The sequence below is a fragment of the Entelurus aequoreus genome, linkage group LG21 (assembly GCF_033978785.1).
Source record: "Entelurus aequoreus isolate RoL-2023_Sb linkage group LG21, RoL_Eaeq_v1.1, whole genome shotgun sequence".
NCBI lineage: Eukaryota > Metazoa > Chordata > Actinopteri > Syngnathiformes > Syngnathidae > Entelurus > Entelurus aequoreus.
Window position 1 is genome coordinate 31,940,812 of NC_084751.1, and position 21,385 is coordinate 31,962,196.

The window sequence follows — 21,385 nt, forward strand, 5'->3', positions numbered from 1 at the left end:
AATCCAAACTTGGTGTCTATTTCATGTTTTTAGACAATTAGAAATATGATGGAAAAATCATCTTTATGATTGGGTGTGTCTGGACACCTAATTAGCATATTTCCAAGATGGCAGCTATGTAAAAATTAGGTGTACCTTAACTTGTGATACTTTTGCCAAACTATTTTAGGTTTTTTGAGCATCAGAAACATACTGGAATGATCAGATTTATGATAATTTTTTTATTAGAGCACTTTAATTTCCATATTAACAACATAGCCATTATCTACCAAAATGTATTGCACATATATTTCAACACAGATAGAATGTAAAGCTATAGATATATTTCATTGTAACATTAGTAAAAGTAGAGAAAGTCAGTGTTAACCCCCCCCTGTAATATAGGTTTCTGTTTCAACAGAAACAGATACCTATCTTACAGAGAAGGCTACGACACTGTTATCCACACGGTGTGATAATACCGTATTTTCCGCACCATAAGCCGCACCTAAAAACCACAATTTTTGTCAAAAGCAGACAGTGCGGCTAATAACCCGGTGCGCCTTATATATGGATTAATATTCATATTTATTTTCATAAGGTTTAGGTCTCGCAACTACGGTAAACAGTCGCCATCTTTTTTCCCCGTAAAAGAGGAAGCGCTTCTTCTTCTACGGTAAGCAACCGCCCCCATAGAAAAGGAAGCGCTTCTTCTTCTACTGTAAGCAACCGCCAAGGTGAGCACCCGCCCCCGTAGAAGAAGAAGCTCGCGGATATTTAATTTCATTTGTGTGTTTCCGTAAAGACAACAAAATGTCTCCTCCTAAGAGACACGCGTACAAGGTTCCACTGACTTTTGATATTCATGTGAACCGCACTGTGGATACAACGGGAGCATGTACGGTGAATATTCGCACCACAGGGAATGAGAAGTCGTCCTTCACCGTGGTTCTAGCTTGCCATGCTAACGGCCAGAAACTTCCACCCACGGTGATATTCAAAAGGAAGACCTTGCCAAAAGAGAACTTTCCAGCCGGCGTCATCATAAAAGCTAACTCGAAGGGATGGATGCATGAAGAAAAGATGAGCGAGTGGTTGATAGACGTTTACGCGAAGACACCGGGTGACTTTTTTCACGCAGCGCCGTTCCTGTTGATCTACGACTGCATGCGCGTCCACATCACAGATGGTGTCAAAAAACAAGTGAAGCACACAGAAGAAGAAGAATTCGAAGGAATTTGTAGATGAGTAATAACTTCAGAAAGTGAGCTTTAATGTTTATTTTGTGTGTTGCGTGACACTAACGTATGAGCAACGTTGAGTTATTGATGTTGCTATTGCTCTGCACTATTTTGAGTGTTACTATTTTTGTTATTGCACATTTGCACATTACATTTTGGGAGTGAACAGAGTTGTTAGAACGCTGGTTTGTAATATATTATTAAAGTTTGACTGACCTATCTGACTGTTTTGTTGACATCCCTTTAGCGTAGCGTAGGTGCGGCTATTAGCACGGGGCGGCTAATAGGTAAACAAAGTTTTGAAATATGCCGTTCATTAAACGTGCGGCTAATAACACGGGGCGCCTTATGGTGCGGAAAATACGGTAGTTTGGTCCCTGGACAGGCTACTGTTGTGTCTCCTGACTTCTCCTGATGTGAAAATCATACAGAAAAGCTTATTGTCATAACGTGGATCTTTACGCACCTTACGGCGAGGATTGTTTTCCCGGGATGCAAACGGACTTGACCGTACAAGGCTTGCAGGTAAAAACATGATTTAATTATTCAAACTCAAAATACTACACAGGGATACAAACAAAAACAGAAAACAACCCGAAGGCGAGCTTGCCTAAGCTAAGGCAAAAAACTTAGGACATGAAACATGAAACTAAAAAACTCACTAAACTGTGGCTTGAAAAAACAAAACTTACGTGGCATGGCATGAAGCATAAAAAGAGCAATCGCAAAAATGTGAGCATGAAACTATGGCATGAAAACCAGTATGAACAGAGCAGAAATGAACATTGATGTCGCCAGGCAGACTAACTGATATTGACAGGCTTAAATAGTCTCTCCTGATTAAAGCCAGGTGCGTGTGTCAAAATGAATCAGGTGCAACTAATGAGTTTCCATGGTAACCAAACAAGGGAGCGCAAAAACAGGAACTATGGAGTCCAAAACTAACAGAACATAACTATACAAAACATGATCTAGACCACCGATCATGACACTTATCTATGTACAGTCATTCTACTGCCTAATCTAACTCTGTGAAAATCATCAACTTTATTTTCATGTAATGCATTTTTCAGTGTAGCTATTATCAAACAATATGGCCTCCACATCATCTGATAGTAATGGTAGCAGCAGCAGCATCAATTGGGACTTATGTCAATTGGGACTTATGTATTACAGTCTGATGACCCCTTACAAACACCCAAAAGCGAAGGACTTTTGTCGCTAGAAAAGGATCTCAAAGATTTCATTGAAATTGCGAATGCTATACCTTCATGTATAAATGTCACAATTGATCAATTGAATGACGGTTCAGGTATCGCATCAACACTTGTATTAAATAAGGCCAAATACCACAAACGCTGCAGAAGCTACTGTAGTAGTTCTCGTGTTAAAAGGGCTCGAAAGCATGAGGATCATGCTGTCCCCTCCTTATTTAGTCCTAAAAAGCTTCGATCAAGTCATCCCCAAACCAGTGGTATTCATTGTGTGATATGTGAAGGGGAGGATACGAAAGATCTGTACAAGGCATTAACAAATAATGTTGATTCCAAAATGAAAAGCTGGGCAGAATCTAGTAAAGATTTTAAACTTCTTGGGAGATTAGTTACTCAAGCGTCTGATGTGCACGCAGCAGATGTGTACTATCATACCAAATGTTATCCGAACTTGAGATATGCAGCACAAGTTGCACAACATAAAACATCTTCCAGAATTTCAGAAGAAGAAGCGTCTACCAGTGAATCGAGGGAAACCAGATTGCTCCTTCACAATTACAAATTTAAGGCAACTCTATAGAACCCTTATTAATGAACGTGGGCATGTCTGTTGTTATAATGAACCTCACACAACAAGATTCAAGACACATCTCCTCTCTTTTCTGCCTGACTGGAGTGAACACCAGAAAGGGAGGGAGACGTACATTGCAAGCAAGCAAAAAGTGGCAGACAGTGTAGCTAGAGGCCATGATTCCAACCAGATTGATCAAGATGAGGCACTTTTGTTGACAAGGGCTGCCTTGGTTTTACACAAGTATTGTTTACAACCAGGACACAAATTTGATGGCACCTTACCTTCCAACTGTCTTACGGTATCTGTTCCTGAACCTTTAAGAGTATTCAATGACATTGTCCTTCAAGGACCAGGACTCCTCGAAGCCATGCACCAACAATGAGGGTCCAGCACACTAACCTGGATGCGCACACTTGGTGCAGCTTTTGTCAAGTAATTGGGCAACAAAAACAACAACACCACCAACCCCCCCCCCCCCCAAAAAAAACAACAAAAAAATAAATAAAAAAGGGAGAGAAGAAGACAGCCTCCACGTGGCCTCCCCCGCAAGTAGCCAAAGAGTAGTTGCCCTTTAAGCAAAACCAATGTCTTCAAAATATCACAACCACAGCCAACCCCCCCCCCTCCCGACATTTCATATAAACATTAGAAAGGAATCATGCATGTTGCACCAGGTTTTACTCATAACAATGCCCAAGTTACGTCCAATGTCTTCAGAATAGCAAAACGCCACTTGGAAATATGCAAATTAGGGGTCTAGACACACCCAAAAATAAAAATGAGCATTCCAACACATTTCTAATTGTCAAGACACATGAAATAGATACCAAGTTTACATTTGTAGCTCATCTGTTTCAAATGTTAGAGACAAAAGCTATTACAAGTGGCGGCCATATTTGATTGGCCGCTGTGGCGACCCCAAAGGTCACAGGCGCGGGCGCCCTAGCTAAATCATTTAAGTATGTCCTGAGCTACACCTGTGCCAAATTTGGCGCTTTTAGACAAAAGTGAACGAAAAAATCCCTAAGGGCCTCCACTATACCACATAGCGAAGGACATACACTATTTGATTTCCTATTATGCAGCTCATTTTTATTTGACAGTTATTGAAATATCTTGAGTGACATCATGCACAAAAGTGCACTTTATTTGTTTTAAACTATTGTAGTGGCGTTCTGTACAAAAAGTGCACTTTAAAGTGCTGATAAAAAAAGCCTTGCCTGTACCGGAAGTTGAAAGGCTCCTCACACTTTCCTATTGTTTTCAATGCAGCTAGAGCGATTCCGACCGAGAAAGCGACGATTACCCCATTAATTTGAGCGAGGATGAAAGATTCGTGGATGAGGAACGTTAGAGTGAAGGACTAGAATGCAGTGCAAGACATATCTTTTTTCGCTCTGACCGTAACTTAGGTACAAGCTGGCTCATTGGATTCCACACTCTCTCCTTTTTCTATTGTGGATCACGGATTTGTATTTTAAACCACCTCGGATACTATATCCTTTTGAAAATGAGAGTCGAGAACGCGAAATGGACATTCACAGTGACTTTTATCTCCACGACAATACATCGGCGAAGCTCTTTAGCTACTGAGCTAACGTGATAGCATCGGGCTCAAATGCAGATAGAAACAAAATAAATAAATCCCTGACTGGAAGGATAGACAGAAGATCAACAATACTATTAAACCATGGACATGTAACTACACGGTTAATGCTTTCCAGCCTGGCGAAGGTTAACAAAGCTGTTGCTAACGACGCCATTGAAGCTAACTTAGCAACGGGACCTCACAGAGCTATGCTAAAAACATTAGCTATCCACCTACGCCAGCCAGCCCTCATCTGCTCATCAACACCCGTGCTCACCTGCGTTCCAGCGATAGACGGTGCGACGAAGGACTTCACCCGATCACAGATGCGGTCGGTGAGACGGAGGAAGTTAAGGTGAGTTCGCCGGCTAGCGCGTCTGCTATCCATCTCTGTCCTGGTTGTGTTGCTGTAGTCCGCCGCTAATACACCGATCCCACCTACAACTTTCTTCTTTGCAGTCTCCATTGTTCATTAAACAAATTGTAAAAGATTCACCAACACAGATGTCCAGAATACTGTGGAATTTTGAGATGAAAACAGAGTTTTTTGTATAGGATTCAATGTGTCCGCATATTTCCCGTTTCAACGATTGACGTCACGCGCATACGTCATCATACATAGACATTTTCAACCGGAAGTTTAGCGGGAACTTTAAAATTGCACTTTATAAGTTAACCCGGCCGTATTGGCATGTGTTGCAATGTTAAGATTTCATCATTGATATATAAACTATCAGACTGCGTGGTCGGTAGTAGTGGGTTTCAGTAGGCCTTTAATTTAGTGTTGTTTTGATATGTCATCTTAGAGACATCATGCACAAAAGTGCACTAATAGCTTGTTTTAAAATGTCTCTGACAATCTTGCACTTTCTGTTTTGAAATGACATGAATGTTTGTGCCACTGCTTAATAACTGTTTAATAAATACAGTTTTGGTAAACTGACTTAATTGTGGTTTCCCTCTCTGCATGAAAGTTTAAAATCAGCATATATTATTGCAGTATGAACAAGAATGTTTTAATGTAGACACATAGAATCATCATACTGCTGTGATTATATGCATCAAGTGTTAATTCAAGGCCAAGGCAAAATATCGAGATATATATCGTGTATCGTGACATGGCTTAAAAATATCGAGATATTAATAAAAGGCCACATCGCCCAGCCCTACTCTTAAGAATACAGAACAATATTTAATGTATCTTCTGCCAAGAAAGTATATTGTGTGTCAATTTATTATATATGTTTTTAAAGGCCTACTGAAATGACATTTTTTTATTTAAACGGGGATAGCATATCCATTCTATGTGTCATACTTGATCATTTCGCGATATTGCCATATTTTTGCTGAAAGGATTTAGTAGAGAACATTGACGATAAAGTTCGCAACTTTTGGTCGCTGATAAAAAAAGCCTTGCCTGTACTGGAAGTAGCGTGACGTCAGTAGTTGAAAGGCTCCACACATTTCCCCATTGTTTACACCAGCAGCGAGAGCGATTCTGACCGAGAAAGCAACGATTACCCCATTAATTTGAGCCAGGATGAAAGATTCGTGGATAAGGAACGTGAGAGTGAAAGACTAGAGTGCAGTGCAGGACGCATCTTTTTTCGCTCTGACCGTAACTTAGGTACAAGCTGGCTCATTGGATTCCACACTCTCTCTTTTTTCTATTGTGGATCACGGATTTGTATTTTAAACCACCTCGGATACTATATCCTCTTGAAAATGAGAGTCGAGAACGCAAAATGGACATTCACAGTGACTTTTATCTCCACGACAATACATCGGCGAAGCACTTTAGCTACGGAGCTAACGTGATAGCATCGTGCTTAAATGCAGATAGAAACAAAATAAATAAACCCCTGACTGGAAGGATAGACAGAAAATCAACAACACTATTAAACCATGGACCTGTAAATACACGGTTAATGCTTTCCAGCTTGGCGAAGCTTAACAATGCTGTTGCTAACGACGCCATTGAAGCTAACTTAGCAACGGGACCTCACAGAGCTATGATAAAAACATTAGCGCTCCACCTACGCCAGCCAGCCCTCATCTGCTCATCAACACCTGTGCTCACCTGCATTCCAGCGATCGACGGAAGGACGAAGGACTTCACCCGATCATCCGTGTGGTCGGCGGCTAGCGTCGGATAGCGCATCTGCTATCCAAGTCAAAGTCCTCTTGGTTGTGTTGCTACAGCCAGCCGCTAATACACCGATCCCACCTACAACTTTCTTCTTTGCAGTCTTCATTGTTCATTAAACAAATTGCAAAAGATTCACCAACACAGATGTCCAGAATACTGTGAAATTTTGCGATGAAAACAGACGCTGTTTGTATTGGATACAATGTGTCCGAATACTTCCGTTTCAACCATTGACGTCACGCGCAAACGTCATCATGCATAGACGTTTTCAACCGGAAGTTTCGCGGGAAATTTAAAATTGCACTTTATAAGTTAACCCGGCCGTATTGGCATGTGTTGCAATGTTAAGATTTCATCATTGATATATAAACTATCAGACTGCGTGGTCGGTAGTAGTGGGTTTCAGTAGGCCTTTAATTTAAGAATATTTTTCAACAAATTGAGCAAAAAGGTCTCTTTTTTTTTCCTACCAAGAAAAGTGCACTTGTTATTAATATAGAATATACTTATTATAGTATATATCATATAGAATATACTTATTTTAAGATATTTTTGGGTTCATTGAAGTTAGCTAATTTTACTTGTTTTGGAAAGTCTTGACAAGCCACATTTTCTTGTTCTATTGGCAGATAATTTTGCTTAGTTTAAATAAAATACCCCTCATTTTTGTGTTATTTTTTCTTGTTTTTTAACACTGACTTTTTGCAGTGCACCCTTTGCTCTGATTACTGCTTTGCACACTCTTGGCATTCTCTCGACGAGCTTCAAGCACACCTGTATACTGTGAAATTTTGAGATGAAAACAGAGCTTTTTTGTATTGGATTCAATGGTGTCCGAATACTTCCGTTTAACTATTGACGTCACGCGCATACGTCATCATACATAGACGTTTTCAACCGGAAGTTTAGCGGGAAATTTAAAATTGCACTTTATACGTTAACCCGGCCGTATTGGCATGTGTTGCAATGTTAAAATTTCATCATTGATATATAAACTATCAGACTGTGTGGTCGGTAGTAGTGGGTTTCAGTAGGCCTTTAAATAATATGTTATGAGCACATATAAAAATACCACAATGATAATAATGATAACCGTGAAAATTTTGGTCACAATAAGTGTGATATGAACTTTTCATATTGTTAAATCCCTAACTGAGAGGTTATAGAACACTGCTGTTCTTTTTTTAATATATAGTTTCTTCTTGGCAGCTGATACTGCAAATTGAATTTTGTGCAAAAAGATGTTGAAGCACAGTGATCTTAAATACTTGACACTTTGGAACACTCTTAAATAAAGTAGTGAATTTAAAAATACATGCCTTCAATTTCCTGAATTTTTATTCTGGTATCAAGAGTCGTGGAAAGGTATAGGTATCAGAATCAACCAATTCATTGTGACAACCCTAGTGTAACTGTAGAGGAGTGCATTTCATTCGACTATGCTATGCATGTTTGTGTTTGGGGAAACTAATATTTTGTGAACACAAGAACCATGTTGTGCGTGCACTAATTTGATGTTGTGTTGCAGTGCACCATGCCAAATTCTCGTGCAGCCCCACAACACCCTGGCAAGAGTTCGGAAAAACCTCAGCGTTCTTCCATCTCGAGTCGCTTCAAAGAAATTCACATCAGTGAAGAAGTCAAAATATCCATCAACCTCTCCCTGGAGAGGTTTCGTTACAGTGAGCAGAAAGGTATACATCAGGGATCGTGTTTGAACATAAAATAGGTGTGTGGTCAAATGTATTATTTTCTGTGAACCGACAGAGATGCAGTTTCCCTCCTCGCTGTCTTCAACTGAGAGGGCTTTCATTCATCGTAAAGCACAGAATCTGGGTTACATTTCAAAAAGCAAAGGGTAAGTAAGTTTCACCCTTACTTTAAGTGTTAAGCTTTAAAGCTTACTGTGTGCTAATAAAGTCAAAAAGGCGAACAGACATACGGACATGTGCACAGTGCACGCATGTACTAAGCACCCCTTAATGTAATGGTAGGGCAAATACTGATATCTGTATATACCGTATGTACGTGACAGAATTAGGCGTTTGAGGAGCTTTGTTTGTGTGTGGGCTTGTTAGTGTCAGAAGTTGTAAGTCACATAGGTATAGGTGAGTGTGTGCATTAAGGAGAGCACATACACCTGTGAGCAAGGATAAAGGAGAGGATATATTTGGGTGCCAATCATGCCACTCTATTTGTTTACCGCTTTATTTTACTACTAGATTAGGTCTTGTTTATAATTTTTTTGTCATCTTATATTGCAAAACAATTAAGCACACTCCAAATTCAGGTCTAAGCCAAGCGTGTCATTCAAGAGACAAAAAAATCATTATTTTCCCTCCAGCCACTAAAACAGGGAAAGAAGGTCTATTAAGTATTAAACTCTGAGACTGGTTTATGAGGATATTGACCAGGTTGGGGTTCCGGTCAGAGAACACGCGGACATCAGTCGGACTCGTCAACTTTAATGGTGCATGTTTGAGTATACGTAGCTGTACTTTCATTTGGGTTAGTATCTGTAATACGCAAGTAAAATACTTCTTCATATTTCTGTTATCTAATTAAACACATATCTATATCTTATGCCTATAAATATGTTTAAAGTATACTAGAGTGTACTAGAGAAATAATTTAAAGATCACAAAACATACAGTCGTGGTCAAAAATGTACATACACTTGTAAAGAACATAATGTCATGGCTGTCTTGAGTTTCCAATAATTTCTACCACTCTTATTTTTTGTGATAGAGTGATTGGAGCACATACTTGTTTGTCAGAAAAAACATTCATGAAGTTTGTTTCTTTTATGAATTTATTATGGGTCTACTGAAAATGTGACCAAATCTGCTGGGTCAAAAGTATGTATACAGAAATGTTAATATTTGGTTACCTGTCCCTTGGCAAGTTTCACTGCAATAAGGCGCTTTTGGTAGCCATCCACAAGCTTCTGGCAAGCTTCTGGTTGAATTTTTGACCACTCCTCTTGACAAAATTGGTGTAGTTCAGCTAAATTTGTTGGTTTTCTGACATGGACTTGTTTCTTCAGCATTGTCCACATGTTCTCAATGGGGTTTGGGAAGGCCATTCTAAAACCTTAATTCTATCCTGATTTAGCCATTCCTTTACCACTTTTGAAGTGTGTTTGGGGTCATTGTCCTGTTGGAACACCCAACTGTGCCCAAGACCCAACCTCCGGGCTGATGATTTTAGGTTGTCCTGAATAATTTGGAGGTAATCCTCCTTTTTCATTGTCCCATTTACTCTCTGTAAGGCACCAGTTCCATTGGCAGCAAAACAGGCCCAGAGGATAATACTACCACCACCATGCTTGACGATAGGAATGGTGTTCCTGGGATTAAAGGCTTCACCTTTTCTCCTCCAAACATATTGCTAGGTATTGTGGCCAAACAGCTCAATTTTTGTTTCATCTGACCACAGAACTTTCCTCCAGAAGGTCTTATCTTTGTCCATGTGATCAGCAGCAAACTTTAGACAAGCCTTAAGATGTCCCTTCTGGAACAAGGGCTTCCTTCTTGCATGGTAGCCTCTCAGTCCATGGTGATGCAAAGCACGCTTGAATGTGGACACTGACACCTGTGTTCCAGCAACTTCCAATTCATTGCAGACCTGCTTTTTGGTGGTTCTCGGTTGAGTCTTGATCATCCTGATCAATTTTCTCTCAGCAGCAGGTGATAGCTTGCGTTTTCTTCCTGATCGGGGTAGTGACAAAATTGTGCCATGCACTTTATACTTACGAACAATTGTCTGCACAGTTGCTCTTTAGACCTTAAGCTGCTTTGAAATGGCTTCTAGTGACTTTCCTGACTTGTTCAAGTCAATGATTAGTTTTTTCAGATCTGTGCTGAGTTCCTTTGACTTTCCCATTGTCGCGTTTGCAACCGAGTCTAATGACTGCATCACATGAGCCCTATTTAAATGGGCTCAGAGAAGTCAACAGGTGTCGTCAAACATAATCACTCACATGATGTTAAGAGGCCGTGAAGCTAATTTGATTTGATTGTAATTTTTCTACATCACCAAAATTGATAATGTATATTGCTGTATGCATACTTTTGACCCAGCAGATTTGGTCACATTTTCGGTAGATCCATAATAAATTCATAAAAGAACCAAACTTCATGAATGTTTTTTGTGACAAACAAGTATGTGCTCCAATCATTCTATCACAAAAAAAAAAAAGAGTTGTAGAAATTATTGGAAACTCAAGACAGCCATGACATTATGTACTTCACAAGTGTATGCAAACTTTTGACCACGACTGTACATGCACAAACAAGTTGACAGTATGTTGCAATTTCACAATAGCATGTGTGAACTACCCACAATAGCAGCAGCAATGCAATACTTTAACAGTGAGATGTTAGCCGGTAGCTTCTTAACAACACAGCACCAATGATGTTCTTAAAACACCACTAAACATTACACAAATACAGAAATGTCTATTAATAGTCTAAATGAGTCTTCTACAATCATCAGAACACTCACAATGTAAAAGACTAGAGCATTGAATGTAGCAGAGAGAAAACAATTTACCACACATTAACAAAAGTCAAAAAGGAAGCAGAAGTGATACTGTCAAAGAAATGCTTCAAAATAAAAGTCTCTGGAAAATGTATATAAACACGGAGAATTCTTAACAAGGTAGCTACACCATATATATAATCATTTATATTTTCTTTCAGGAAAGGAATAAATCGCTTCCTCACCATCAGGAAAAAGAATACTCAAGATGGTCGTCGGTCTACAATGCCCCTGACTCTCTCCCACAATGCTTTACATGCCATCCACAGTCTGATTCAGAGGTTTCCTGTTACCAATAAAGAGTATGGAGATTTGCAGGCCAGCAACAAAAGCAAGCTGGCAGCGCAGTCTGGTGAGTTTCACTCATCACGCGGTCAGACAAGAGATTGACGTCTCTCATTTGTTGTCTCTCTTATTTGATGGGGGAAATGAATTCTCTAGGAGTCAAGGCAATGCATGTGTCCATGTGGCCTGAGGGCATCCAAAATATTTGTTTGTTTTTTGATGATGAATGATTTCCACTCAGCACTGACTTCTTGATACCAATACCAATACTTCCTGTCGCAGTAAAAACAAGACACATAAACTGTGGTGGTGTACATAAATCATCAGGAAGTCACCTACACAGGCTCGCACAATGGATGCTTTCATGGAGCAGAACAAGGGTCTTGTCCCTCAGAGGTCCTGGTCCATCCTTAGGATCTGTCTTTGAGGTAGATCACCTCGACTTGGTCATTTGATAAGTAGCTCGTCTGTTGAAGAAGTGTGTGAACCCCTGATTTATACCAATGTACCCCCTCATTTTTCATGTGTCTGAGCAAACACGCAAACCTCCTAAGCATTCCTTGGACCACACGTGAGCAACATTTTTTATTTATTTAGCCTTTGTTTAACCAGGTAAAATCCCATTGAGATCAAATATCTCTTTTCCAAGGGAGACCTGGCCAAAAGGGCAGCAGCAAGGTTACATTAAAAACAGTAAACAACACATAAAACATCAAATTTACAACATTAAAACTTGCTCACATAACACATGTGCACACATACAAGGTAGACTGCAATCCTTTCACAGAAGCTTTAAACTCATTTAATGTAACAAGGGTTTGAAGTTGAAGATTCCATTGTAAATTATTCCAAGCCTTCGGTGCTGAAAACCTAAATGTTTTCTTGCCCTGTTCAGTTCTTACCTTGGGGACAACAAATTGCAGAACATTCATTGAACGAAGATTGTGACTTCCTTGTTTCTTTGTTAAAAGACAAGATAGATAAGATGGAGTGATACCCAGAATGGTTTTGTAGATCAGACACCTGTCCCAAAGTTGGCATCATTACAAGTTTAATAGCTTATTGTTGAGTTTTTTTGGGGGGGGCCCCCAAAACCCCTCAGCCTCGGGGCCCCCATGAGGTTAAGGCGACATTAGCCGCAGCGGTGCATAATTGTAATACACTTTTCCACTAATTGTGGCAGTAGCAACATTCTCAAACCAACTTTCTGGAGCTCAAGTCATAGAAAAGTTTCTAAAGTGCAAAAAGTATGACTAAAATGCTGAAGCTGTTTTTTCCTTTGCATTTTAATTTTATTGACAGGTTAGGTAAACATATTCATTGATGATTTATTTTAGCACAACGTAATTGTATGTAAATTTATTTTTCGTCAGTTATTTATGAGTCCTTTCTTATGCAGTATTTGGTTATTTATTTTTCTAATCAGCCTGACAGAAGCCTAAGGTTTATGTGTTAAATTAATAATATTTTTTATTAACACATGGTTTCATATTATTTGACAATGTTGTAAACTGTAAGTAAGATAGATATAATTATAGATTACGATTCAAATCAAAAGTAAGATAATTAAGTCAGTGTTAATATTTGAGTGAGCTGGGGCCCCTCTGTAGTGGAAAAGCAGGGTCTGAGGTCAAAAAGATTTAGAACCCCTGCCCTAAAACATTCAAATTTTGCACAATGAGTATGCAGGACAGTGGCGCAGTGATTAGCGCTCGTGCCGTTCAGCGAGAATGTCCTGGGTTTGATTAGATTCCCGAGCTCGCAGTGTTTCTGTGTGGAGTTTGCATGTTTTCCCTGTGACTGCGTGGGTTCTCTTTGAGTACTCCGGCTTCCTTCTGTCTCCAAAGATAGTTGATTGACAACACTAAATTGGCCCTAGTGTGTGAATCTGATTGTGAATGGTTGTCTGTCTATCTGTGTTGGCCCTGTGATGAGGTGGCGACTTGTCCTGGGTGTACCCTGCCTTCCGCCAGAGTGCAGCTGGGATAGGCTCCAGCCCCCGTGCACCCCCAAAAGGGACAAGCAATAGAAAATGGACAAATGGATGGAGATGTGTGCCGTTGTACAAGCTTAAGATAAAGTATACATTCTTGTGACTTTTTTGCCTGTAAAATATATCACTACACAGTTTTTACAAGCATTTCTGTAATCAACTAACAATTGCTCATGATTAATATGCATAAATTAACATCATTCTTTATAAATAACACTAGAATAAGCACAAATCTGATTATTGAATGTGGATTTACAGTTCACCATATTTAGGGTTAGCAGCGTTTACCTCTCTTAACTTGCAAAACAGCAACAGGCACATAACACGCCGTTAATGACATTGATTGGCTATGTGAGATCCAAATCATAGCGTAACAACCTGGCAGTTAGACTTTATGTGTGGTGTTGGAGTTTTCCGACTGTTTGTGTGGCCTTGAGCGTGCCACTGGCTGAGTCTGGTGTGTGTGTCTGTTGGCGCAAGTAATAGAGCAAGAGCAGTAGCTGTTGAGCTGATATTTTATTTTGGAGTGGTTATGCCTGAAAGTGAACAATTTTGCTAGATGGTAGTTTGTTGCTGTTGTTGTTTTGGCATGGTTAATGAGTTTTGCTCAATAAAGTAATAGTTGATGGACCACCTCGTTGTTCGCCTTAAACAAAACAAATAATTGAAAAACAGTTAGTCATTTATTTTTCTTTTGTGACTCAAAGATTTGCATTGTAAATTGGCACAGAATAAATTATTTGTCAATTTTGTTTCGGTTGGATTTAATTTTATACGCTGCATAGATTTTCCATTCGCAGAGGACACGACAGCAGTCCGCAATTGCGCGTGGTGCTGGATACGAAGGTGTTACACAAGTGTGAGCTTAGCTTTTTCACTGCCATCACTGCAATGGGAGATAGTCTATCTCTCATAAAACACCGAGCAAAGTTAGAAAAATAACTTTGGGTTACTCAATGTTACCTTGCTTGATAATGAGTGAGGTGTTTTACCGTTGATGCCGTCCTTGCAGGCGCAGTGAGAAACTGTCATGAATAATTTGGCGGAAGGGGTCGGGTGTGTTGTAGTATGGGGGTGTGACCTGTCTGTAACACTGACAGACGGTGTGTCATAGTAGCTTCCATAGTGATACACGCCCAAAGCGATATCCCATAATGAAACGCCTCAATCTGTTTTTAAAGAACCAAAGTTATGTTGAGCCACCCAAAGTTTCTTTGCGAGCAGAAAGAGTGATTTGCGTGACGGCTTTAATTGGACTGATCAATGCCCAGAACAAGGGAAAAGTCAACGGGAAATTTACACTCATGCAAATGTTTTTGGTCATATTTTGGTGAAATTGCCTAATAGTCCTCTTATCTTCCATTAGACAACGGCGCTGATACCAACAGGCCAAGTGGATGCCTGAACAGCAGTGTTTTGATGGTACCCCCGAGAAGGAGGCCTTCAGAGTTTGACAGTTTCAGACGCTCTTTACCTGTGCATGCACATGAAGGAGAGATAGTCAATCTTATAAGAGAGAACAGAGTGGTGCTGGTCTTAGGAGAAACTGGTTCTGGAAAAACAACCCAGGTAAGAGAAGACAAAATATCGATAATCACACCTTCCAGGAATTTTCGATGTTGAGATTGCATTAATTTACAATTGCATTTGCAATGCAAATGCAACCGATCCCTTCGAATTAAGCGCAACCTTGCACCTTTGTCCCATTCTAGCAACTTCCTTGCCAGTTTGGCAACTGTCCAATCAAAACTTGTTTGGTTCTAATGTAGACAAAGCAGGAACTGCAACGTGTAGTAATATCTTAACTCTTTTCTGCTTTAAAGGCACAACTCGTATTTATTGGTAGTTTAGACCCTCGGGTTCCTTTTACTGTGCTATGCCTTCTAGCTCATGTAGTAAACATTTAGCAACACACCTATATTCTCACTTCTTTGTTTACATTGACAATGATTTGGACCTGTGATAATAATCATCATCTCTCATTTACCAACAAAAATCACCGCTATGGAAATGTTCCCTATCTCGAGCAATGTCTAAAATTTTGCAATGGACTTTTTTTAAGTGTGAAACTAACAATAGGTTTAGAGAATGTGCTTTTTACTGCCATCTAATTGTAGGTTAGGTTGTGTTACTCTGGTTATAAAACAGGTGAGTATTCTAAACTATGCTAACCTGACTCTCGCCAGATCCTTATAGTTCGCTGAGCTCCGCACAAGGATCTGGGACTTCTCAATAGGAGATGTATTTCAGAAGGTGGGGCTTGTAAAAAATTATTGTATGTGATTGGATAAACCACTTGTCCGTTATCTTGAATGACGTGCTACTTCAACTACTCTCATCGAAATCAACCCGGGACGCTGATGAGAGCAACGCTGGGAAATCCAAAACAGAACAGCCGACATTGGATAACGACAGAGCGAAAAGTTAGACAACTTTTACTGAAACAACGCAGCAATGTCAGTAAACGATCGATGTCGCAAAACAGTTGCAATAGCAGAATCAATGTCAGCACACGACTCCTTGCTGCGTCCCGCCTTTGTTGTTTGAATCAAACAGTCGCTTTGGCGCTACGTCACATCTCTGAAATCCCGTTCGGCGATCCTGATTGGGTTATTATTTTTTGCTATCTTGAAGGAGTTTGCAATGGATCTGGCGAGAGTCAGGTTAAAACTATGCACACATTTGTCTGCAAATAAAGCACATTTTCCTAGATTTGTTGAAATCATTACCTTTTTGCAATTAAGGTAACAAAGAAATTGATAACAAATTTATATAATCAGAAGTTGGTGCAATGTTGTTGTAAAAAAATTACATCAAACGTTTGAAATCTTGGGAGGACAGAATGATGTGTTCCAAAGTTGACATACACCTGCATTGGACATGAGTAGCATCATTGGGCTTTTGGGCTTTCTGTGTTCCCCTGTAAGTTCTATTTTTGTGTTAATTCATCAGTGTCGTTATATTGTCACTAGGGCTGCACGATTTTGAGAAATATCTAATTGCGATTTTTCTCTCCAAAATCGGAATTCGATTAGCAATTTTTGTATTTTATACATATAAATGCATAAAACTGCCAAAATAATAATTGAAGGAAGACATGTTACTTTCAGTCTGTCAATCAACATATTCTTGTCTCAAAGTGCCACACAGAACAATATGCAATAATATCCTTTCAAAAATATTTAACTTTATGCAGACAGACTGAGAGCTTTTGAAGAAATAACCAATACAAACTATACAGTGATGGTATTTTTAAAATTTTGCTGGACGATCTATTGTCCCACAAATTTTTTGCTGATAAACAATATTATTGTTAGCATCATTTTGTGGCCAAATTAAGCACTAATGTAATCATAATATATAATAATATGAAAGTAACTATTTAAACGGATGTAAACTTGTATTTCTAATTACTGTAGAATTGTTTACCATTGTACTGTAGATGAAAGGTAAATACCTTTTAGTTATCCTAAATAAATAAATAAGATAAAGAAAAAAATGCACTCTCATTTCTGTAAGAAAAACATTTAACTAATAAGTATTGAACATCCTAAAGTGCATTTTTTTCTTAGTTGGAAAAACGAGGTTGGGCGTTGTCTTTTTTTGTTGTCACCAACATACTGGTAAAATTGTCAGCAGGTCATTCAAATCTTTTAAACTAACATTTTATGTACCATTCCATAATTTAAAACCAGACTGTAAGTTTTCCTCAAATTCATTTGGGTTGACACAAACGCGAAGTGTATAATAAGCAACCTTCTCTTGGACCTTAGATGGAAAGTTAATATGCCGCACTATTAATACTCTGCAGAAAGTGCAAGAAAAAGTTATATTCTTTTGTTTGAGACATTGTGTATGATAGATGCGCCCCGTCGTGTTAGTTAAAAGCCACTGCAAATTTGCAGATGTGCAGTATGTTTTGTAATCATTGCACCCTGGCAAAATAAAAGTTCAAATTAATAATTAAAGCTCCAAATGAATGTGCGGTTCATACCCATGAGTGAATTTTAACATCTGATCACATCTCCATGCTCGATGTAAACGCAAAGTCCATGTGTGTTGGTCAGATTCCGCAGTTTCTCCTGGATGACCGTTGCAAAAGAGGAGAACCCTGCAGAATTTTCTGTACTCAGCCAAGACGCCTGGCTGCCATCACTGTCGCTGAGAGAGTGGCAGCCGAAATGGGGGAAAGAGTCGGCCATACCGTCGGCTATCAAATCAGACTACAGAGCAGGTAAATTATGTCTAACTTAATATTTGGATCTTAAGGGGAATTCCTTCATCCCATTAAGGGGAACCATAGTAGTCATCAGTGTTGGTCATCTTACCTTAAAAAAGTAATAAGTCCCAGTTACAAATGACTTCTCACAAAAAGTAATTTGAGTTAGCAACTCAGTTACCTCATTGTAAGAGTAACGAGTTACTCTGCAAAGTAACTGTGGCATAGGGTTGTACGGTATACCGGCACGTATAAAGTACCGCGCTACTAATGAACTAAAAAAGGTACTATACTGCCATTGAAAAATACCGGTACTTTTGTTTTCAACGATATGAGGCGCGCTGTGGTGACATTGCTGGTATAGGAACAGCGGCGCATGTTGGTCAACACACACACACACACGGCACTTACAAGCAGAATCTATGTGAAGACAGAAGAGTAAGAATGGATGTATTATAGCTTAAAAACTAAAGATAAAGTACGTGCAGCTATTAACACTAAAGCGCTGATCTGCAAGCAGTGCTTTAAAACATAGCTAGCTTAACGCTAAACATCTCGTTGTAGTGTTTTAGCTACTTCTCAATGACTAATCCTCACCTCCATAGCGACAAATAAACTATGTTTTTTACAAATAGCATCCCTGCAGGACGAGGAATAGCTAAATATGCTTCGCTACACACCGTTGGAAGATACAATAGCTAACCGCTAACAGCAAGCGAGCAGTCCTGATGTAAACAAATGGGTGGATCTATACAAATAGCGATTGTAACAATACCTTGTACAAAAACTGTATGTAGTGGATACTACAATTATTACATCGATATTTTTTATCATCACAAAATCTTTTGTCTTTTGTTATTGTATTATAAACTCAGGAAATCCATCCTTGGACACAGGAGTACTTAGGGTAAATTATGACCAATGTATGGCCCTGTAATTACTTGGTATCTGATCGATACCCAGATTTGTAGCATCACCCAAAACTAATGTTAAGTATCCAAACAACAGAAGAATAAGTGATTATTACATTTGAACATAAGTGTAGGTATAACATGTTAAAACAGAAAGTAAGCAGATATTAACAGTAAATGAACAAGTAGATTAACAATTTATGTTCCCCCGCTTGTTCCTCATAATTTTGAAAAAATAATAGAATGTGAAATGACACAATATGTGACTGCATACATCAGTAGCCAAATGAGGAGACTTTGGAACCAGTTTGCTTACTTACACCTACATTGTATTTAATGCCAACATTGTTCTTTGACTGCAATAAGAGACAAATTAAAATAAAACCTATATATATTTTTTTGTGGTTCCCTTTATTTTGAAAAGTATTGAAATGCATTTTGGTATCGGGACAACCCTACTGTGGTGTTATTTTTCCTTTCGTTATTTGATACGCTATTACGTTTGATATCATCTTTAACGTCAAAGATGTTTATATTAACTGATTGAAGAAAAAAACCCACTATATACGGTATCTTAGAACATTTGGCATTTATCTGAACTCAAAAGATTGCAGTGTGCATATGATATGCATAGTAATAAAAATGTATAAACAATTAATATTTGGAATGTAACAACATTAAATATTGAAAGAACAAAACCCAATACGGTACCAAAATTTTAACTTAGGTAAAAAGACACAAAAGAACATGTATCCTTTAAGTAGTGCAAATTTCTGTACCTCTATACCAAAATACAGCCTGAAAGAACTTTAGATAAAACTGTTGGCAAGTTTTTGGAAAATAAATGACATGCATTCCAGTAAAACATATACAAACCTTCCTAGATGACATTCTGACAAAAAATTGCATTTGTGTACAATTATTGGGGTCTTTTCTTAAGCTAATTTTAATTATGCAAGCAAGTGATTAATAATGATTATTTCAAATTCCAAAATGTGATGAATCTGATTTAAAACAAAGTGGCTGCATTTGGGCTTGGGGTTGGGTTAGCAGCAGCAGCAAGTGTCATGTTGACATGTGAGGTGCAATTTAAGTTGCTTGAGGCAGACATGGATAAACACTTTTTTCCTAACATGTTACACGCGCATGTTACATAAATATCCTTTCCTTTCATTTCAATGAGCGATAAATAGTGCCAGTACTTTCAGTTTGAGAACGCTACCTTTGAATTTTTCTGGCTCTGACTCGTCGCAATTATCGCACGCTTGTTGTGTCAGTCAGAGCGTGAGCAGGGCATGATCTGCCCACCCAGCTAATCATCAGCACCTTTACAACGGCGTCATCATCCCCGACCCTTCTGTAGACTCTGACGAGTGGCCAGACACTTTGCGCTTCATTTAACCAAACTGTAGTAAAGAGCCACTTCACATTCTTAGTAACAGCAACTGCGTTGCTACGATGGGAACCTTAATTAATTAGATTACTTGTTTCTGAAAAAAATAAGGCCATTGGTAACGTTGTTATACTTTAACGCCGTTAGTACCAACACTTGTAGTCATACAACCGCTGGGAAAAAAATGGAATCACCAGTCTTGGAGGATGTTCATTCATTTTTTTAATTTTGTAGAAAAAAGCAGATAACAGACAGGACACCGTAGTCATATCAAATGACAACTTTCTAGCTTTAAAAAACACTCACTTAAGAAATCAAGAATCTAAATTGTGATAATAACAGTTACATTTTAAGATCAAGCAAAGTAAAAAAAAATGTAACCACTCAGTTCTGAGGAAAGAAGTATGAAGTCATGAAAAACAAACTCAAACAATACAACACCATTCGTACTAACTATGGCTTTTGATAACAGCTTGCAGTCTCTGAGACAAAGACTTAATGAGTGACAAACATTACTCCTAATCAATCTTGCTCCAACTTTTTCTGATTGCTGTTGTCAGATTAGCTTTGCAGGTTGGAGTCTTGTCATGGAACATTTCCACCACAGATTTTTGGAGGCCATGACATTGACCTTATGTGTCTTTCTTTAAAGAACGTTATTACAGTTGTTGTTTTTTCGCAAGATACATTATAATCCAGAAAATTATGTCATCATCCCCAAGCATCCTTTCGGTTGATGGAATAAGAAAAGGGTCCAAAATGTCAACGTAAACTTGTGCATTTATCGAAGATCTAATAACAGCTATCTCTTACTTGACATGCAGCCCCACATCATCAATGACTGTGGAAATTTGCATAGTTTCTTCAGGAAGTCGTCTTCATAAATCTCATTGGAACGGCACCAAAAAGTTCTAGCATCATCGCCCTGCCCAATACAGATTTGCGATATATCATGGAGTGTGACTTTTATCCAGTCATTCAATAATCCAGGAAGTCTTTTTTCTTAGCCCATTGTAACCTTGTTTCTTCTGTTTAGGTGTTAATGACTGCTTTCATTTAGCTTTTCTGTATTTAATCTAATTTTAGTTTTACGGTTTTACAGTTCGGTCACAGATGGTGACTCCATTTTCTGACCATCTGTTTTCAAGACATATTGCTATAAATTTTTTGTCTTTACATTTTGACGTTTCCCTTGGTCTACCGGTATGCTTGCCTTACTTGCCTACTTGGTCCAGATTTTAGACACAGCTGTCTGTGAACAATCAACATCTTTTGCAACATTGCGTGATGATTTACC

At 38.8% G+C, this 21,385-nt stretch overlaps 1 protein-coding gene across 3 annotated transcripts in view; it reads left to right on the plus strand.

Annotated features, from left to right (window-relative positions):
- The window catches only part of ythdc2 (YTH domain containing 2), a 63,606-nt gene that overhangs the window by 3,309 nt on the left and 38,912 nt on the right, over positions 1 to 21,385 (plus strand). For all 3 annotated transcript variants that reach the window (XM_062031486.1, XM_062031484.1, XM_062031485.1), the window contains exons 3-7: positions 8,274 to 8,439; positions 8,513 to 8,603; positions 11,449 to 11,639; positions 14,932 to 15,134; positions 17,633 to 17,799. In XM_062031486.1, coding sequence (XP_061887470.1) covers positions 8,280 to 8,439; positions 8,513 to 8,603; positions 11,449 to 11,639; positions 14,932 to 15,134; positions 17,633 to 17,799 — 812 coding nt within the window. In that variant the 5' untranslated portion in view covers positions 8,274 to 8,279. The remainder of the gene's footprint in view (positions 1 to 8,273; positions 8,440 to 8,512; positions 8,604 to 11,448; positions 11,640 to 14,931; positions 15,135 to 17,632; positions 17,800 to 21,385) is intronic.